Here is an 18311-nt window from a genome sequence, read left to right as displayed (position 1 = left end):
GAAAGGCTTCCAAACGCCGGGTGTGACCGGGCGGGGAGGGGAGATACAAAATCTGCCGCAAAGTTAGACAAAAAGGGATAAAATGGAACAAAGAGCCGGGAAATGTCAGAGCCGAGAGATGTCCAGTGATGGCGAGATTAGAAAAGTGAGTGTCAAAAGGGGAGGTGGAGGATTAAGGGGTGGAAATTCACGGCAACAACATGACAAATGGGCAAAATTGGAGAACAGGAAAGGGAAACACGTCCTATGTCCAGGCTGCTCAGCGCTCTCTTGACACTTGGATTCAAGTCACCATCCCGCTGAGCGAAGAACGACTGCCAAAGGCAGCGAACGTTGCGCTCTTGTCGGGCTTCGTTCAAGGGCACACCCCCCACCCCCCCGTTTGGTGAACATTCGCAACCTTGAGCCAACCCTGACGAATTCCGACGTGACATTGGCTGCCTCGAAAACACGCGCACTTGTTCGCTGACGTATGGGAAACGTAGCCAGGCAATAGTTTCATCGACGGTGTGTCCATCTTCTCTCCAACTGTCCTCGAGTCTCATTGGCAGGCCTCGATTCTTCACCAGCCATTCATTCATCCATTTCTCTTCATTTAGCTCTCCGGCGCATCCAACCTCCCTCATCGATCCCTCCATTGTCACACTCCTTCCATCTCTCATCCGATTGGACGACGGTTCGAGTCAGTGCGATTCGATGATGGTACGGCTGAGTTTGAGAGTGTATGAGGCAATGAATTTCTTCACAAGATTATGAAACGAAAAATACGCTTGGACGCTAGCATTCCTATCTACTTACCCCGACACTACTTCCCGAGCCTGAGTGATGAGGTTTTGGCCTTGCAGCTAACGTCTTTGCGTCGTTAGTGGTGAGTGTGTGCATGTGTGTGTGTGTGTGTGTGTGTGTGTGTGTCAAAGTACACTTCAAACCACAGTAGAACAACTGAGTGTGCACCCTTCCACCCCTGAAACTTTAAGGTAAGTGGGAATGGTGTGGCGCAGCGTTCCGTTCGTAGATGAAACTTGTGTGGAAACGAAGGCGTGAGTTTTGAAAAGTCATGTGTTTGCGTGGTGCGCGCCAGCGTCATCGTGTGCGCCGAGAGAGTCAGAGCAGTGCGCAATTGCTCATGCGCGCAACTGAGAGGGAACACTGCAGCCCGCCATTATGACCACTGTCACTTTTTGTTGTGTCACCCAATAAGGGAGAGAGGGGAAAACAAATGATTCGCCGGGATCCCTCTACACCCCCCCCCCCTCGGCGACACCCCGCCTCCTCCTCCTCTTCCTCCTCGCCTCAAACTGCCCTCCTCCATCAGACTTGTTTTTGTCTCTCTGTTTCCCTCATCCAGTTCTTCTTCACCTTAGTCTTCATTCATCCACTGCTCATCTCCTGCGGCTACAAGGCCAGATAGCCTTTCTGATTTCCTCCGAATTGCCCCCCACCCCACACACACATATACACACAAACAACCCACCCCTCTAACATCGAACTTGTCCTCCTTCGAATCCTCCTATTCCTCCACTGTCCTTCGCCAACCGCACTCCCACCTCTTCTCCTTGGTCTTTCTCTCTCTAGATAATTAGCATCTCTCATTTTATGCTTCACTCTTTCAAAATTGACACGGCAGACGCAATATGCAGGCGGCCAAGTCCGCGCGCACAGACGAATACGCCTATGCAAACACACACGCCGCATGATGATTGCACCCCGACCCCCGATGTCTGCTGCATTTACAGGCGGGCAAGAAGTGAGAATATTTCTGCGCATTTGCCTTTCGTGTGTTTGACTGCGGCATGCAGGTTGACATGCGCCATGAAAGGCCTGCACGTGCTCGTCGAGCAATTGTTTGACTCCCCACAAATGGTGGTGCAACAAAAAAGTTATTACATAACAATACTCACAGGCATGTATTCTTAATCCTCTGCGAAGAATGACTTATATTGCTGAATACGTAGTGCCTGTCTCCATGTTTATCTGTATTTCTGTTATACTCCCCCCAGGTGGCTGAGGCACGCACACATGATTACATTAGGACAAGCCAAGTCACCGCAAGTGTAGCGTTGTAGATATTGTTTTAAGGGGCGGAGCCGTGTGAGGGATGTCAAAAACTTGGCCGGTTAGACTGCGTGTTAGTTTTGGCTTCCTGGAGCTTGTAGTTAGTGTTTTGGCGCATTTGACTGTGTGGCTCTCCTTGCCCACAAAGGAGGGCATCGCAGTGCTTTAATTGCACCAATTTCTTTTCACTTTACTCAAGTAGCGACATATCGGAAGCTTGCTCGTTACGAAACGTTTGACTTTCAACACAAAGCAAAGCATCGACTGTGCGACAACTCTTTGGACCTTATAACATTTAATCAAGCGTTCCTCCATTTCGATCCCAATCAATCCATCCGTCTACCCAGCCTTCCAGTCATTCATCCGTCCATCTGGTATCCATCCGACCAATTTCCCTGTCCCTCTGACATGCATGAAGAGTACAATAATAGAGTATTTGTCAGTGTCCCAGTCTGCCACAATATAATTTCCTCTTTGGCTGAGAGGCTTGACGTCAAACAAGATGCAATATAGGAGACTCATTACTTATCTACTTTTATCTCAAACGACTCACCAAAATCACCTCGAGTGTAATTTGGATGTCTTGAATATATTAGAATTAGAACACGATAAAAGAAGTGCCGTGTTTCCAAGTGGAAATGATGACATGGGCGTGCGGGGACACGCAGATACATCTAGTAATTTTATATCTGTATCAATTACAGCTCACGATGGGAGTGCGGCTGCACAATGAGTTAGTGGTTGCCATGTCTTCCTCTGAAGTTGTGGGCTCAAATCCCAGCTGAGACCGAACATTTTTTCTTTTAATTGCAATTTCAACTAGTATTGACACGCAGACATTGCCCGAAGTCGTTTGGGATAGACTCCATCACACCTGGCTTAGACTCTAATGAAGACAAGCTCTGTAGAAAATGAATAGTGGCGAGTAAATGTGGGACTTATTTTCTTATTGCATTTTCAATGGCTCTTAATGGGACAATTTTGTTTCTGAGTGGCTTTTGTGTCTTCATTTTGGACAACTAACTTTGTCTTATAGTATGTTCATGCTGTGAGGGGGTGCGGTGGGGATGGGGGATCAGTGGAAGGAAATACCATGTTTTCTTTCAATGGAATGCAGGGGCCCCAAAATTGAACCCTGTGGAACACCATACGACAGAAGGGCAGCCAAGGCGAACACAAAAAATCTGGCCTGCCAAGTAGGGATCAAAACCACTCTCGCCCTACATGCCCTTTAGAAAATGGATGAATATCAGTGTTAGAAAATATTGTACTTCCATCCAATGCGAATGAATGTTAGGTTGCCTTGTTCTTGGCTTGTGAGGCTTCTGAGAAGGAAACGATACAGACGTGTTGCAGATCTTTGGCGATGAATACCAGAGGAGGAGTATTTGGATGAATCAATACGGCAACTTGTACCTGTAGATTGAAGAGGAGCTGCCGCTTGGCGGGAGCTTAAATTGCGACAATGCATCCTGCCGTCTCGCTTGATCACATCTCTGGGTGGTGGCATACATGGAAATTATGTAAACACAGTGGCATCCACAGAGTTTGTAAACGTGCTTTTTCTTCCGCGCCTCCTCCCACTCAATCCTCTCTCTCATTCCACCCAAACACTTTCCAATCTCCTCAGCCCGCGCATTCAATTTAGCTTCTTCTATTCCCTCGCCGTCCTCGGTCGATTCCCCCAGCTTCACTTTCCTCACTCATCCTCCCTCGATTCCACGCCACCCTCTCTCACTCCTCTTCCTCCTCTTGGGAGTACAGATGCTGTTATCCCCCCCCCCCCCCCGTCTCATGTCGTGAATAGCACTCAATAATAATCAAATAACGCCCATCTTCCATCCCCGTTGATTGATTGATAAAGGCGTCGAGGTTTCACTCGGAAGGCTCTTATTCGTCATCCGTTTCTTGGTAATAACCAATCAGAAGGCCCAGCTTAAACGCTAGCCCCCTCCTTCATGATAGCCCCCCGCCCCCACCACAATGTTTTTATTGAGTGCACCTGAGGGTCCGTCATTTAGGCCCCCCTGTGAGCTCACGATCGATACACCATGCAGTGGACATAGATGGTGTGGGCCACACAGGTTGTGATTCGGCAACCTGCTTCAGAACATTTTTGAAGGAAAGGCGCAGATTTCACATGAACTCAACTCAAATGTATTTTGCGCTTTCACGTCAGCCGGACCAAAGCGATATACATAAAACATGAAATAATTAGAATAACAATTCAATCATAAATAACCAGCCAAACCAAATCTGCTCTAATCACAAAACGTGCACCATTTGATTCCCTTTTAATCAAAGGCAAATGAACCATGAATTAAGATGAAACTTTATCTACTTAATTTAGAGTTGTTAACCGATATGAATCACGGGCACACACACACACACGCACGCGCGCGCACACACACACACAAGTGATCTCACGATGTGGTCCAACTAATCATTAGTTGTGTAACTCCTGTTGTTTTCCCCCTCAAATGTGACAGCATCATTCCACTTGGTTTCACAATCATTATGTGCGTATGTTTACACACACACACACACACACACACGCCGCCTCGACTCAAAACAATGACTCCCACAGCGCGGCCATTTTTCGACGCCATGTCGCGCGCGTGCAGATGGCGGGCGAGCTTGGGCCCGTCCTCCATTCACTTTGAGCAGGGCAAAGCGTAATGAGGCCACCGCGGCCATCTGCACAGTATGGTGCGTAGCCATTAGTATTAGCGCCATGTTTGCTCACACATGCTTCAGCTATCTTGTCACATAATCATGTTCTGATGCAGTGTTTTGATATTATTTGGAGGAAATGCAGCAATTGAAAAAAAGTCAGTGTTGGAGCTAGACTTTTATACTGGGGGGGGGGGGGGGGCATGTGGTGGGCATGTAAAGCTATCTCAGGGAGTCCGCAAAACAAAATATATATTGAATATGCACACGCGTACGTGCGCGCGTGCACACACGCACCCACACACACACACACACACACGCCTGAAAGATTGCCAACACTAGTTACAAATTTACAGACAATCAATCAATATGTATAACCAAGGATAATGATATAAAGAGTAATAATAATAAAATACTTTAAGATTCGTAATTTATGTTGTTCCTCTTTACAAATCACTCATTTATTCTGCCTCCCCCCCCCACCCCAATCTTTTAATTTTCTGTGCACCTTATGAAAGACAGTAGACTTTTGTTACTTGCATCACTTGCAGCCACACAATGTCATAAAATCTCCACTGTCAGCCCAAAAAAATGTCAGGGAAAATCGTCCCATGTAAATGGTTAATTTATTATTCAAACTTTTCAGCTCGAGGACAACAACCAGGGATGGGTAAGCGGTGGCAGGCCGCACTTTGTGCAACCCTTTGATTAAGCCATGTCCCGGCCCCCCAAATTTTCCAAACCCCCAAATTCTCCAGAAAATGCAAATAAACATTAAATATAAGTTACCTACGGAGAAGACAGTGAACTGTGGAAACACATTTCTGGAAAAAGACCCCAAATTCAACTATCTGGCCTGGCACCTAGGGGGATCCAAGCATATTTTTTGGGTCAGCGCCCCCTCGCAGCTCCTCTAGCTACGCCAGCACCCTAAGTAGAGGCAGTGATGAAATGCTTTCATTCATTACTTCCCCTCAACCACGCCGCTCTTGTCCTTTCCCCTCCCCACATGCATACATCAGGGTCCCGCACCGCCCCCGTGACTCTCTGCTGGGATTAAATGGTGGTGGTGATGTGATGCAACTCTTTCAGCTTGTCCATCTGCACTTCCACCTCCACCTACCTGCTCCTCCATCTGTATCCCGCCATCCTTTCTCGCCGTGTCGTCAGTCGGGGCCAGGCTGTGTCGCCCTGTCTGAAGGCAGCCTGCTTAGCAGCTCTTGTGTTGTAAATGTCTTACAAATGAATTTAGGAAGCTCCTGTTGGGTTCTTGAAAACGCGTGTCGGGACATCGAGTGGAAGAGTGAGGAAGATGTCTCAGAGAGCCTCTTGCGTGTGTGTGTTGTCTTTGAACTGCCTCTGGAGATCTCTTCAAGGCTGAGGCCTGTCACTTCCAAAAGACCGACTCTCCGCAGGAGACCTGGCGAGGAAATGCGCGTCGCATATTTCACCGCCAGTCAGGCGGGCCCGCGTGCCTCACTGACAACACAGTAAATCTCGCCTTCAGAGCACTACAATGAAAGTGAAGTATAGTGAGAGCGAGGCGCTATACTTGTTACGACGATACACGATTGAAAACAGCAGTGAGGAACCTTTTTCTTCACAAAAGGGCCCTTTGTGTTACCCGGGCGGACCGTACTGCTACCGCCGTTATAAACCAAATAAAAATAAACAAATCACATTTTTTCCTCCCAAACTAACAGCCTTATCATTTCACAATACCTGTACTGTATGCAGCAATAATCACATCCAAAGATGTATCCAATAAGATTAACCTACACCCGTCACTTTCTGTCAGCGTATAAAGCAGGATTGAAGAGGATTTATGTTCATCATGCTTCACTGCGACAAACAAGATGCATGTTCAATGAAATCAATGCCTAATGATTTTGATGCTTGTTTCCAACCGTTCAGGATGATTAAATTGGAGGCATTTCTACAAACACATTTTTGAACCATATTTATCTAAACATGAACTAATGCAATAGTTTGTAGTTTTCAAATTTTATTTTTTTAAATTGACTGCTTTTAATGTTTTTGTTGTTGTTGTTTTTTAACAGTATACTTACTGTATATGTGTGTGTGTGTGAATGTACTGTATGTATGTCGGGGTTTGCTTTCCGAATTTTGTTTTTATCAAACATTGTATCAAAGGCATTTTCTATTGATATTGATTTCCGTGGCTATCACCGGACATCTTGATTTTGAATTATCGCCCAGCCTGACAGGATAAGGTCATTTTCCTAATTGAGTCCAAATGTTCCGAAACAAACACACCAGAAGTACGGGGCTAACAGTTTCTGAAAGTGCAATGTGTCCTCCGTTCCTGCAGGTGGTGGTACAGGCAGCCAGCAGACCATTCTCCATGAGGAGCAGTAGAAGATGCCGGCTCTGCCAGCACTGCTGCTGTCAATACACTTCCTGTTGTTCCTGCTGCTAGCCAACATGCCGCCACGCTCGCTGTGTCAGACTCCCGCACTCTCTGCCGTACGCATGGGTGAGTTTCTGCCAATAATCTGTCAATTGATGTTTTGATGACAGGTGTCACCAATGCTGTGTGACATCCTCTCAGGGAAGTCGGGATGCATCCATTTTTTTTTTCAAGTCAGTTCTGTTTAATTATTGTTAACTTAGCCATCTTGCACTGAGCCGCAAGGACAGAGATGTGTGTACTACTGTCATACATCGCAGTCAATTCGTTAGTCACCCTCTTCGACATCACAGTGTCAGAGCGGGCGCAAAGTGCATTTATACCGGCGAACTGCAAGATTGCCCCTTGCGGATGATGCAGTTGGCCGCGCATGCCACTTGAGTAATTGGAGACCACCTTGCACCCGCGACCGTGCGACCATGTGTGACACCTCCTCCCTCCTCAAATAGTTGGGCGATGCGTTCAGGGGTGGGTTATTAAAATATTTTTAAGATGATAATGATCGCAATTTGTTCAATGAATAGATTTTTACAGTGATTCAGAGGGATCGTCTCAGGAAATAGGGCCCTTTGTGTAAATTTGTCGCTGTATAGTACAGTGTAAAATAGTAACGGTGAAACTGAGAATCTCAGGGTGAGTCGTCTTTTTTATCATTTGTTTTTGCGCCGGTCCGTCGGAATGTCTTACTTTGAAAATGGTCTATGGCGTAAAATCAGTAGAAGACCACCGTTGTCATTGATAAATCAACTTCGACTTGACTTTCATCACATGGTCAACGGCAAAAAAAATCTTGAATCTTTCAAGCCCAACCTGCAGCCGTGTAGCATGAGCTTTTGTTTTTGAATCGTTAAAGTTCTTCAGGAGCGTACTGAAATTCAGCACGTTGAAAATAGGGCCCGGGCAGCTGCAATTAGAATCAAATATGTTGCTGCTCGACCACCGCAAAGCAGCATGTAATTATTTCACCTTTGACTCGGTCGGCAATACATCATGTAGTTTTAAAATCAGTTTAAAATCAATGAGATTCCCGCAAAGACAACAATTGATCGACTTACCTCGCAATAAAGTAACCCAGAAAGGTTCTGAAGAGAAAACAAAAAACAAAAACGGCTGCTCGAGCGCTGTAAAGAGAGCCATGTCAGGTTTTCACCGTAGACTAAATCTACCTTGTCTTGTCTTTATGTAAAATCAGTCAGCTTCACGCTTTGATAAAGATAAGATAAGATAAGATCAGATATCCCTTTATTTGTCCCGCAATGGGGAAATTACAGTCAGAATTCAGAAAGGAAAACGCTGGGTCGGGAGAGGGAAAAAAAAACCACGCTCGAACTATCCTCTTCTGAGGATAATTTAAGTCCAGGATAAAAAAAAAAAGACCCTAGCACATAAATAAGCATATGACAGTTACCACAAGTCACAAGACATAACATGTAATAAGGGGGAGGATGAATGGGGAGGGGGGGGGGTAACCGCGACGTGGCAGGGAACAATAGAATTTGTATTGTTGAGAATTGGGTCCTGCCAGACTACTGGGAGTGAAATTTGTGGCTGCTCGAGCGCTGTAAAAGGTTGTGCAGCTATTTCACTTTTGACTTCTCATACAACATCTTGATTTAAAACCAATACGGTTTGTGTTTTGATAACAATAAAGACATTTGCAAAGCTTAAAATTGGGCCCTGCCAGAGCGCTGAGAATGAAATTTGTGTCTGCTCAAGTGCCATAAAAAGTTGTGTCATTATTTCACTTTTAACTTGCTCGCCGATACATCATCTTTGGGGGTTCTCAGTATTTAAGCGGCAGCACAGTGGGGTCATCAATGAGGCAAGAGGCATCGTCACTTTGGCGGTTCTAGACTTGTTGGTGAGAGATAATGGGGCAGGCTCGATATCGGAATCGGCGTTAACGGCATAGCTGCCCATGTTTCGACTGCTCTTGTTAAAGCACCCTTGCAAAATGTCGGCGCAAACAGGAGCAGAGAGGAGAGTTACTTCAGGTCCTCGGTGCTATTTCAGGCCATCAGTATCATTCCTCAATCTGGTTGGGGGAACGCGTCAGCGCCTGAGGCAATGCAAGTAAAAGGAGCCGAACAAAAAACAAACAAAAAAACCCCAAACAAACAAAAAACTAAAGTTCAAGCAGGAGGCAATATTGAAAACGGTCCAAAATACAAATTGAGTCTAGACTGGGAATGGCAACATCAAAGTTGGGGGGGGGGGGGTTGCACAATTTTTCATCAGTGCTATTCGGGGGCCACATAAAACTTCCTAACCTCATGCAGGACAGAAATGCCCTTTAAATACGGACAAAATAAATGTGTGCGTGCAAAATACTTGGTCTTAATATATTTTATTTTGGATAATACAGTTTTCAATACATGGATAGAAGATCTACACCCCCAAACCAATAACAAAGGGTTTGAAGCAAACAAATGAATAACACATACCTTATAAATATATTTTTTCCACTCCTCATAAAAATTACCATTCAAGGACGCACAAAACTGTTGAACAACCTCAAGAACAACAACAAAAAACATTCGGTGCAAAACCTCATTTTGCATGTTTTCCACAAAAATCATCTCATTCGAAATTGAAATATTAATGAGGTACTATGTTTGTCCTGAATAGCATTCCAAACCTTCCAAAAAAATAAAAAATTAAACCTACCTGTAGTCATGTCTTAATATCGGGAAAGTGAAAGTGCAATCTCTGCCATCTAATGGTGACTGATGGTATTGCCACGTAAAGGGAGCGTATCTTGCTAACGTTTTGAGCTTTGAGCCATGTTAAAATGCTAACACCAAAAGCATCCCACGAAAATGGCGTCTTCTTCCATTTCCTCTGTAAGCAACAGATACACACATGCACACACACGCACACACACACACAGGTATGTGTGTGTCATTAAATACAGGCATAATACAAAGATTTTGAGTGAAGCTGTTCTTGACTGTCTCTCCAGCGGCCATTTTGGATGACCAGTCTGTGTGTGGGCGCGGCGAGCGTCTGGCGCTGTCACTGGCCAGGGAAAACATCAACAGCCTGATGGAGGTCCCGGCCCGAGCTCGAGTGGAGGTGGACATCTACGAGCTACAGAAAGATTCCCAGTATGACACCACTGACACGAGTGAGTGAGGCTCTCATTCATGTGCAGAAACGCTGAAAATCCACAAATACGGCTTGTCACGTGCTTGAAAGGATTATTTTTGGGGCGGGTCGAGCGCCATAAGGTGACTTGTTTAACCACACCAAGATCATCTTGTTTCATTATTTGAAATCACTTCAGTTTAAATAAAAATTGGAAATAATAAAGACTATGGCAGAGTGCCCAGAATGAAATTTGTGTTTGCTCGAGAACAAAAAATGGGCATGTAAGGATTTGACATTTGTGTTAATCGACATCATCTTGGGCCATTATTTAAAATCAGTACATTTCTTGGTTTGCTAAAGCAGAACAATTGAATTCAGAAAGTTGGGGCCCTGGCAGAGCGCTGGAATCAAATTTGTGGCTGCTCAAGCGCTGGAAAAGAGCACGTTGGACTTGTGAAATCAGTCACGTTTGTGCTTTGCTACAGAACAATAAGCGCTGGATTTAACTTCAGTTAAAATAAGAATCCATAAAGACTAAATAATTCCGCCTTCAACCACACCGATGCTATTTTGCGTCATGATTCAAAATCCTTACGTTTCTTGCTTGTGTGACCTGAACTGAGGGCGATAAGGTGGTTTTGCAAAATGCTTAAAAAAATAAACTCCTTATTACTCCTGCCTTTTTTACTGCAGCCACTCTTTCTTGAAAAAAAAAAAAAGGCTGAACATTACACTGGGAGCATTAAAAGTGTCCGAGCTTTTTTTTTTTCCTTTTACGACTCTATGCTAATGAGTTTACATGTTCATTGGAGACTCTCCGCCAAGCCGGTCTCATTAAGAGCCGTGGTCCAGTGGCCTCCAGGAACAGCTGCTTGTGTCCACCACTGTGCCCAATTAAAAAAAATTAATAAATAATAATAAAAAATAAATAAATAACCTTGATCCTGCAAATGCAAACTAAGGAACCAGTTCAGGCCTGAGACTCCCTCGCTCCGATTCGGATACTGGAGGTCTGTGACGCTGCCATCAGCCGCTGGCAAAAATGTCCAGTTGTCCATGAGAAGCGAGTGTAACTTTGTGTTGGTGTGTTTGTGTTTGTGTGTCCTTGACCGATGACGGGCAGGAGACTCTGACAAGCTTGTTTGCTCAAAGCCATTTTTTTTTCTTTTTGGTTGGATCTTTGGATCAGAGAGCTTGTCGTCTTACAGCTACAGCTGCCTGTGGAGCACACACAAAAACACACACACACATGCGCGCAAAAACATGCGCCCAAATCCAGGACACGCAGACTAAAAGCATTCCCTTGCGTCACTACGTGATACAAAGACGTGAGTTAGCCGTGTCTTAGCATGGACTGATGAATGCCAAGGCTTTTCGAGAGACTTTTAGCACCCTTTCAAGCTTTATGCTAAATAACGATTTTGAAATGTCCTGTAGTTCTTCAGAGAGCCCCCTTGGGTGTGGCATGGTTCAAATCAAGCAATGCTTCCGGAGAATAACAAACTCACAACTGGTATGGGTTTTTTTTGTTTTTTTTCTTTGAGGTCAGCCTACATTTAACCTCAACCTCCAAACTCATCACGTTGATTGCATTCTTGGCTGGCTGACTCCTGAGTCTGATAAGCTCTTGAAGAAGTCATTAGCGGAGGGTTCACCTATTTTTGTCGTCCACCCTACTATGACTGTTAACATGCGAGTTTAACATGGAAACAAATGACGTTGAGATTTTGCAATTATTTTGTTACCCTTACAAAGTAGTAATGCGATAATGAAATAAACATTTTGTGGTTTCACTGTCATAACGGCCCTCCGAGGGAAGATGTCACTCAAAAGTGGCCCGCGACAAAAAGGAGTTTGACACCCCTGCTTTAAAACAACGTATTACGAAAAGATATTAACCGAGGCAGGATGTCTATTGTGCGGACGTTGTATCGGTCTGTCGTGGTGAAGAAGGAGCTGAGCCAAAGGGCGAAGCTCTCAATTTACCGGTCGATCTACGTTCCAACCCTCATCTATGGTCACGAGCTATGGGTCGTGACCGAAAGAACGAGATCCCGGATACAAGCGGCCGAAATGAGTTTTCTCCGCAGGGTGTCCGGGCTCTCCCTTAGAGATAAGGTGAGAAGCTCGGTCATCCGGGAGGGGCTCAGAGTCGAGCCGCTTCTCCTCCACATCGAGAGGAGCCAGGTGAGGTGGCTTGGGCATCTGATTCGGATGCCTCCTGAACGCCTCCCTGGTGAGGTGTTCCGGGCATGTCCCACCGGGAGGAGACCCCGAGGAAGACCCAGGACACGCTGGAGTGACTATGTCACCCAGCTGGCCTGGGAACGCCTCGGGATCCCCCGGGGAGAGCTGGAAGAAGTAGCTAGGGAGAGGGAAGTCTGGGCTTCCCTGCTAAAGCTGTTGCCCCCGCGACCTGGCCCCGGATAAGCGGTAGAAGATGGATGGATGGATGGAGGATGTCTATTGAAACTGTTATTTGAGGAAATTTGCCACGTTTTGGTTCACCTCCCAGAAGAAATGAGGAATTCATTGTTTCACTTGGGCTCCGTCCTTCTCTAATGTTGCCCCTCTCATGTCTCCAAATTAATGGATCCATTGTTGATTAGGTACCTCTCTGTGAAAGAGGCTTTTTGGATGCAGCTCTTGTGTTGGATCTCATTACTGGTGTGCTCGCTCCGTGTATTTTTCTTGAGTTGTTAGAGATTTTAAAATGGAAATCATTTCAAGCAGCAGCAGCAACAGCAGGCAACACTTTGGCTGCCTACTGGTGCCCTCGGAGGCAACCCTCCTCTCAAATAAATCAGATTAGAGCCGGTCGGATTTCATTGCTCCACTGGGATCAAGGGGATGAACTAAACTACTGAAACTCTGCCTGAATGTAGTATTTGCCTATGTCATTTATGTGTGTCCCCCCCTCCCCCTCCCGTCCCAACCTTTTCCCCCCCACAGTGTGTCAGATTCTACCCAAAGGTGTTGTTTCGGTGATAGGCCCTGCGTCCAGCCCCGCCTCTGGCTCCACTGTGAGTCACATATGCGGCGAGAAAGAGGTGAGTGAGTTTGTCATGTTGCGTACATGGCCGATGGGGTGACGTTTTGAAATGAGCTTAAAGTGCACGTCGCCATTTACAGGTGCACTTGTCTCAACTTTTGAATGGCCACCATAACTTTCTCTACTCTAACAAGGCACTGAATGGCAAAATTCATAACAGGTGTTTGATGCATGAAAAAAAAAAAAAAACAGGGAGGTCCACCTCTGGGCCTTTCTGTGACTCTTCCGGTGAACTTTTTTACATGTGAGGTGATCTATTCAAATGCCGCTACAATAAGACCGCCTCCATCGCACGTTCCAGGTTTGCTAATTTCACAGATTCAGTTTTTTTTGTTCCAGTTCATAACTGGAATTTGTTCTGCCTATTTATTTCGAATGTAATTCTACCATTGACCACTAGGTGGTGGTGCACCATTTAGTTTGACACTGATGTTCAGTCAACTGAGTTATGATCGAAAACAGGAAGTTCAGTGTTTCAGTTCACCCTAGTTGTTGCTTTAGATTATTGAATGTTAAATCCTCTTCAATCCTACTTTTTATGCTGACAGAACATGACTGCTGTCAGTTAGTTTTATCATGTACATCTTTTGGCATGATTATTGATGTATTTTATGATTTATTTAATTTAAGTGCTGTAAATACGATGAAAATGACAATGTTAGGTCAAGAAAGCATGCGGAGACAGCGACCAGCCTGGCAACATTCCGATTCAACATTTATGCATTGAAAATGTATTTTTGATTATTTGGGTAAAAGCAATAGTTCACCTCTGTGAAAATTAACAAAGTTCCTTCGGTTTCGGCCTGATTATTTTGACCGAACTGCTCAAATGGAGCATTTTCATTTGGTTTGGGCTTCTAACCCAACGGAAACAGAATATTAGATTCCAAACACCTGTTGTGAGATTTGCAGTTGGGCTACGTCCTAGGACTTCAAAAGTTAAGTTTGCTTGTAAAAGTTCTTGTGCGTTTTAGGTTCAACCTGAAACTTTACTATGAGGGTCTATTATCATATTGTTTTGTTTTACTGCATCGGCTCTGAAATGGGTCTTCTTGATTATTGGCATCAGTTGATATAAGCTCCTCCTTGCAGATCCCGCATGTGAAGATCGGTCCGGAGGAGACACCCCGCCTGCCGTACCTTCGCTTTGCCTCCGTCACCTTGTACCCCAGCAACGAGGACCTGAGCCTGGCCATCGGGGCTATCCTGCGCTCCTTCAGCTACCCCTCGGCCAGCCTTGTCTGTGCGAAAGCCGAATGTGAGTCAAATGCTGAAAAGAAATAATGATTCTATTTTATTGTATTCGATTCTTCCAACCTCCTTTAACATTTCTTGACCAATTAAAACCATTTCCAAATCCAAAAATTCCCACATTCCAAAAATTCCATCTCGTTTCACATTTAATTCCATGCGATTTCAATTCACCCTCAGCTTTTCAAAACCCACACATAATTTCCTCAGGAATTCAGTTGTCTAGTTGATTGTACGGTCAAAATAATTTACCTTCAAACCCATAATTAGTTATAGCAACGCAAGGCAGCTTTATTTCTGTAGCACAATTCATAGAAAGGGACACAAGGCAACGCGTACCTCACACAAGCAAAGACACAAGGCCTAAAAGCAGCTCATGACGAGTCAAAAGCATAGCAGAGGAAGTAAAAGTAGACCGAGTAGTACCAAAAGTATTCAAAAGAACCCAAATTGACAATATTTATACACATTAAAACCTTTCAAAGTAAATAAATTAAACTAGGTTTCAAATAACACTGACGAATAAGTCATGCCACCAACGTAGCAGCTAGGCTAATGTCAGCTTACATATCATGCTAATACTAGCTACTTCATATTGCTAGCACTGTTATTTTGTTGAAACCGGCTACATAATTCATCATTTTGTTCCAGAACGTTAACATGCTATTTAAAACTCTCTGGTCAGGTATATGATGGCAGAAGTGTCTCGAGAATCGATTATTTAGCTAGCAGGCAACACTTGGTCTGCCATACTGTCGTACTGTTGTGTTGTTAATGCTGTAAGTGATTGATTCTTAAAACGTGTGTGTTTTTAACTGCTTTTTGCAGTTTGGACAGCGATCATAAAGTTGTACTCATGCTGCAGGCTCCCCCCCCCCCCCCCCGCCCCTTCTTTTATTTATTATGCTCGTGCGCACATCCTCCTGGGAGGCTAGTCAGGCTGCGCTCATCCAATAATAAAAATGATGTTGGAATGCTTCGCATTTTTTTTGGAAGGGAAAAATGACGAAGCTCTCAGGCAGCGTCGGGGAATTAATTATAAAGTCATGTTTTCCTTTTTGAAAGCACATTATTGATTGATTATGCAGTGGCTTATTGGGAGGCAGAAGAATTCAAGGAGGGACGGCGCGCGCCGCGCAGTGCGCGGCGCGGGGGTGGCCACGAAAGTCTGGGGAGGCCTCGTGAAAAGCACAAACAAAAGCGTCACACAGAGCCGATCGTTATCCTCGGGCTTGAATGGAGGAAGCCCACGAGGCCTCCCCGCGGCGTTTTCGGATTCCTTAGCCGACCCGTCGCTTCATTGACTTCCGAAAGCTTTTCTTCAGGCTTCAGATCTTCGGATGATGGTTGAACCGAAGAAAGGCGGATGGATGGGTTCCAAACCGAATAGGAGTGCGGAAGTTTACCGCTTGTGATAAAAGTCACGTAAAATAGAACGAGGGCAGCATGAACGCATGGCGGTCGACACGTTGGCCTCTCACTTCGTAGGTTCTGGGTTCGAGTCTCTGTTTTAATGTTCTCTCCGTGCTGATACAGTAATAGTACAAATGTTAAATTAATCTGCTAATTTTATTTTCTTATTTATAATTCATTTATTTGTCATTATTTAATCAATGATATGATTAAAAAAAACATATTCTGCAACCTTTTTTCAGCTTATGTAAAACTGTTGATTTTGCCCAAAAAAAATTAAATGCTTTAGATTTTGTTTTTCAATTTATATCATTATGATTGTAATTAGCCAATGTTTTATATTGTAATGCAATGGTAAAATTGTTTAGGTACCAATATTGGTTATATTATAGGGCCAATTATATTGTAAAATAAAAAATGTTTTGTCAATGTACTGCTGTATTTTCTGTCAAATACATGATCTTAATCTTATTCATTATTATTATTAATCAGTTTATTTTAATTATTTCCATTTTTTTACAATGATATCTGTTTACCTTATTTTCAAATGAGATGATGAAAAGTGAATACATTTGAATTTGAAACTTTTAAGACCAAAAAAAAAAAAAAAAAGCATTAGTAAATTCTTGGATTAAAGACTGGAGCAGGCCGTACATGACCCGCGGGCTCTAGTTTGCCCACCCCTGCCTTATCGGGCTTTCGCTCCTTTCCCTCGTTTCGGGAACGCATTGCAGATAATTTTTTTTTTTTTTTTTTAATCGCATAACAACTACATGCCGATACATAGAATGTGCTGATATTGCCAGCCCTTTTCTACCATTTTTGTACCCCCCCCCCCAGAACCCCCTCCACAAGGTTATCACACTGCAAGACGGTGACCCACTTGGCTGTGCTAGCTTATCGCCATGGCGCCAGTTGCCATGGCTGCGGGAAAGGTGCTAACTGCCATTCAACCAGCTTATTGCACGTTCACACAACCGCCGCGTGGGCTAACGTGCGCTTTCATTGTCCTGCTGCGTGCTGCACTGTTCATTTAGTCGTTTGCTTGGTTCCTTGCTCACTTTGCATTAGGACTCGCGAGCGCGCACACACACACACGCGCTCGCAATCCGGACGACCTCTTGTTTTCATCCTGTTGTGGTCAGGCTCCAGTTCGCTCTCATGAGGATGAGCGTTGTAGAAAATGGAAAATGCACGGAGAGTGGCATGTTGGCTTGCAGTCGAATGTTCTGGGTTCTAACGGGTTTTTCATAGCAAAGACAAAGATGCATTTTAGGTTTATTCAAGGCTGTAAATTGGCCGCAGATTTGAATGTGGGTGTTGGTCAACATCAGTCTCGCCCAAGTTTCCTTTCTGCTGAGATGGGGGTCAGCCATTTTGCTTTCATTGTGTGTATGCGTGTTCTTTACGTCCAGTGTGGTGTGTCCCTTTGGATGAAAGCGTCATTTGCCGTTTGTTAGGCTGCCATTTGAGTCGTATGAGCTGCAAGGGGCGGTGCATTTTTTGGCAGGCTGCTGTTATTCACACAGACGGCGACCATGAATGGTGTGCGCGAGCGTCTTCAAATGAGGCCAAGAACGCAGCTGACGACTTGACATGTGTCAATTCAACTGTTCCTCTTCTATGTTGACCAACACTTTTTTTTGTTGCCATTTCTTGTTCTATGGTTAGCATCACATTTGTCCTCTTTGCTATGATTGGATTGCCAGTCTCGCTCTACGCTTATCACAGTTTCCTTGTTTTTTCCCCCTTTTTTCAATTCCTGCTCTATGGTTAAAATCACGTTTCCCTTTTTCTCCTCACCTTTTTCCTCTTCTGTGGGCGTCATCACATTTTTACCATTCACTATTTCCTGCTTCACGCTTATCACATTTCCCTTTTTTTTGCCATTTCCTGTTCCATGGATATCATCACATTTCCTGTTCCCATGTCCTGTTTTATGGTTGCCATCATATTTTCTGTTCTACGGTGATACTCACATTTTTCCTCCGCTCACTTCCTCTTCTATGGTTCTGATTACTGTACATTGTCCCATTTTCTGTCATTGGCTTTCGTGGCCTGTTTCTTTTTTCCTTTTGGTCATCACTGATGCATATTTAATTTTTTTTGTTCTATGGTTATCATCTCATGATCCGTCTTACCCATCCCAGTACCAAGTCCGGTCATTTAAGCCGTTGTGCTCCTTTTTAACATGCTCACCCCCAGGGCAGGAATTAATCCTCGCGCGCTCCGTCAAATGTGAGCGAGAGCCCTCTACTATTTTCGGGTCATTTCCGACGCATCTTTTCTCTCGCCGTGGCCGGCTAACGACGCGTTATCGTGAGACTAATTCCATTAAGCAGTCGT

The 18311-nt window shown here is 44.6% G+C and overlaps 1 protein-coding gene across 2 annotated transcripts in view; it reads left to right on the top strand.

The window, feature by feature from the left end:
* The window catches only part of grik5 (glutamate receptor, ionotropic, kainate 5), a 107779-nt gene that overhangs the window by 56114 nt on the left and 33354 nt on the right, over positions 1-18311 (top strand). For both annotated transcript variants that reach the window (XM_086113255.1, XM_086113256.1), the window contains exons 3-6: positions 7061-7225; positions 10122-10286; positions 13202-13299; positions 14394-14559. In XM_086113255.1, the coding sequence (XP_085969381.1) occupies positions 7111-7225; positions 10122-10286; positions 13202-13299; positions 14394-14559 (544 nt within the window). In that variant the 5' untranslated portion in view covers positions 7061-7110. The remainder of the gene's footprint in view (positions 1-7060; positions 7226-10121; positions 10287-13201; positions 13300-14393; positions 14560-18311) is intronic.

Source organism: Hippocampus guttulatus, chromosome 6 (genome assembly GCF_054856545.1).
Source record: "Hippocampus guttulatus isolate MCC_2025c chromosome 6, RoL_Hgut_1.0, whole genome shotgun sequence".
NCBI classification, from domain to species: domain Eukaryota; kingdom Metazoa; phylum Chordata; class Actinopteri; order Syngnathiformes; family Syngnathidae; genus Hippocampus; species Hippocampus guttulatus.
Note: the sequence above shows the minus strand (reverse complement) of the source record. Positions and strands in the feature narration are given on the sequence as shown.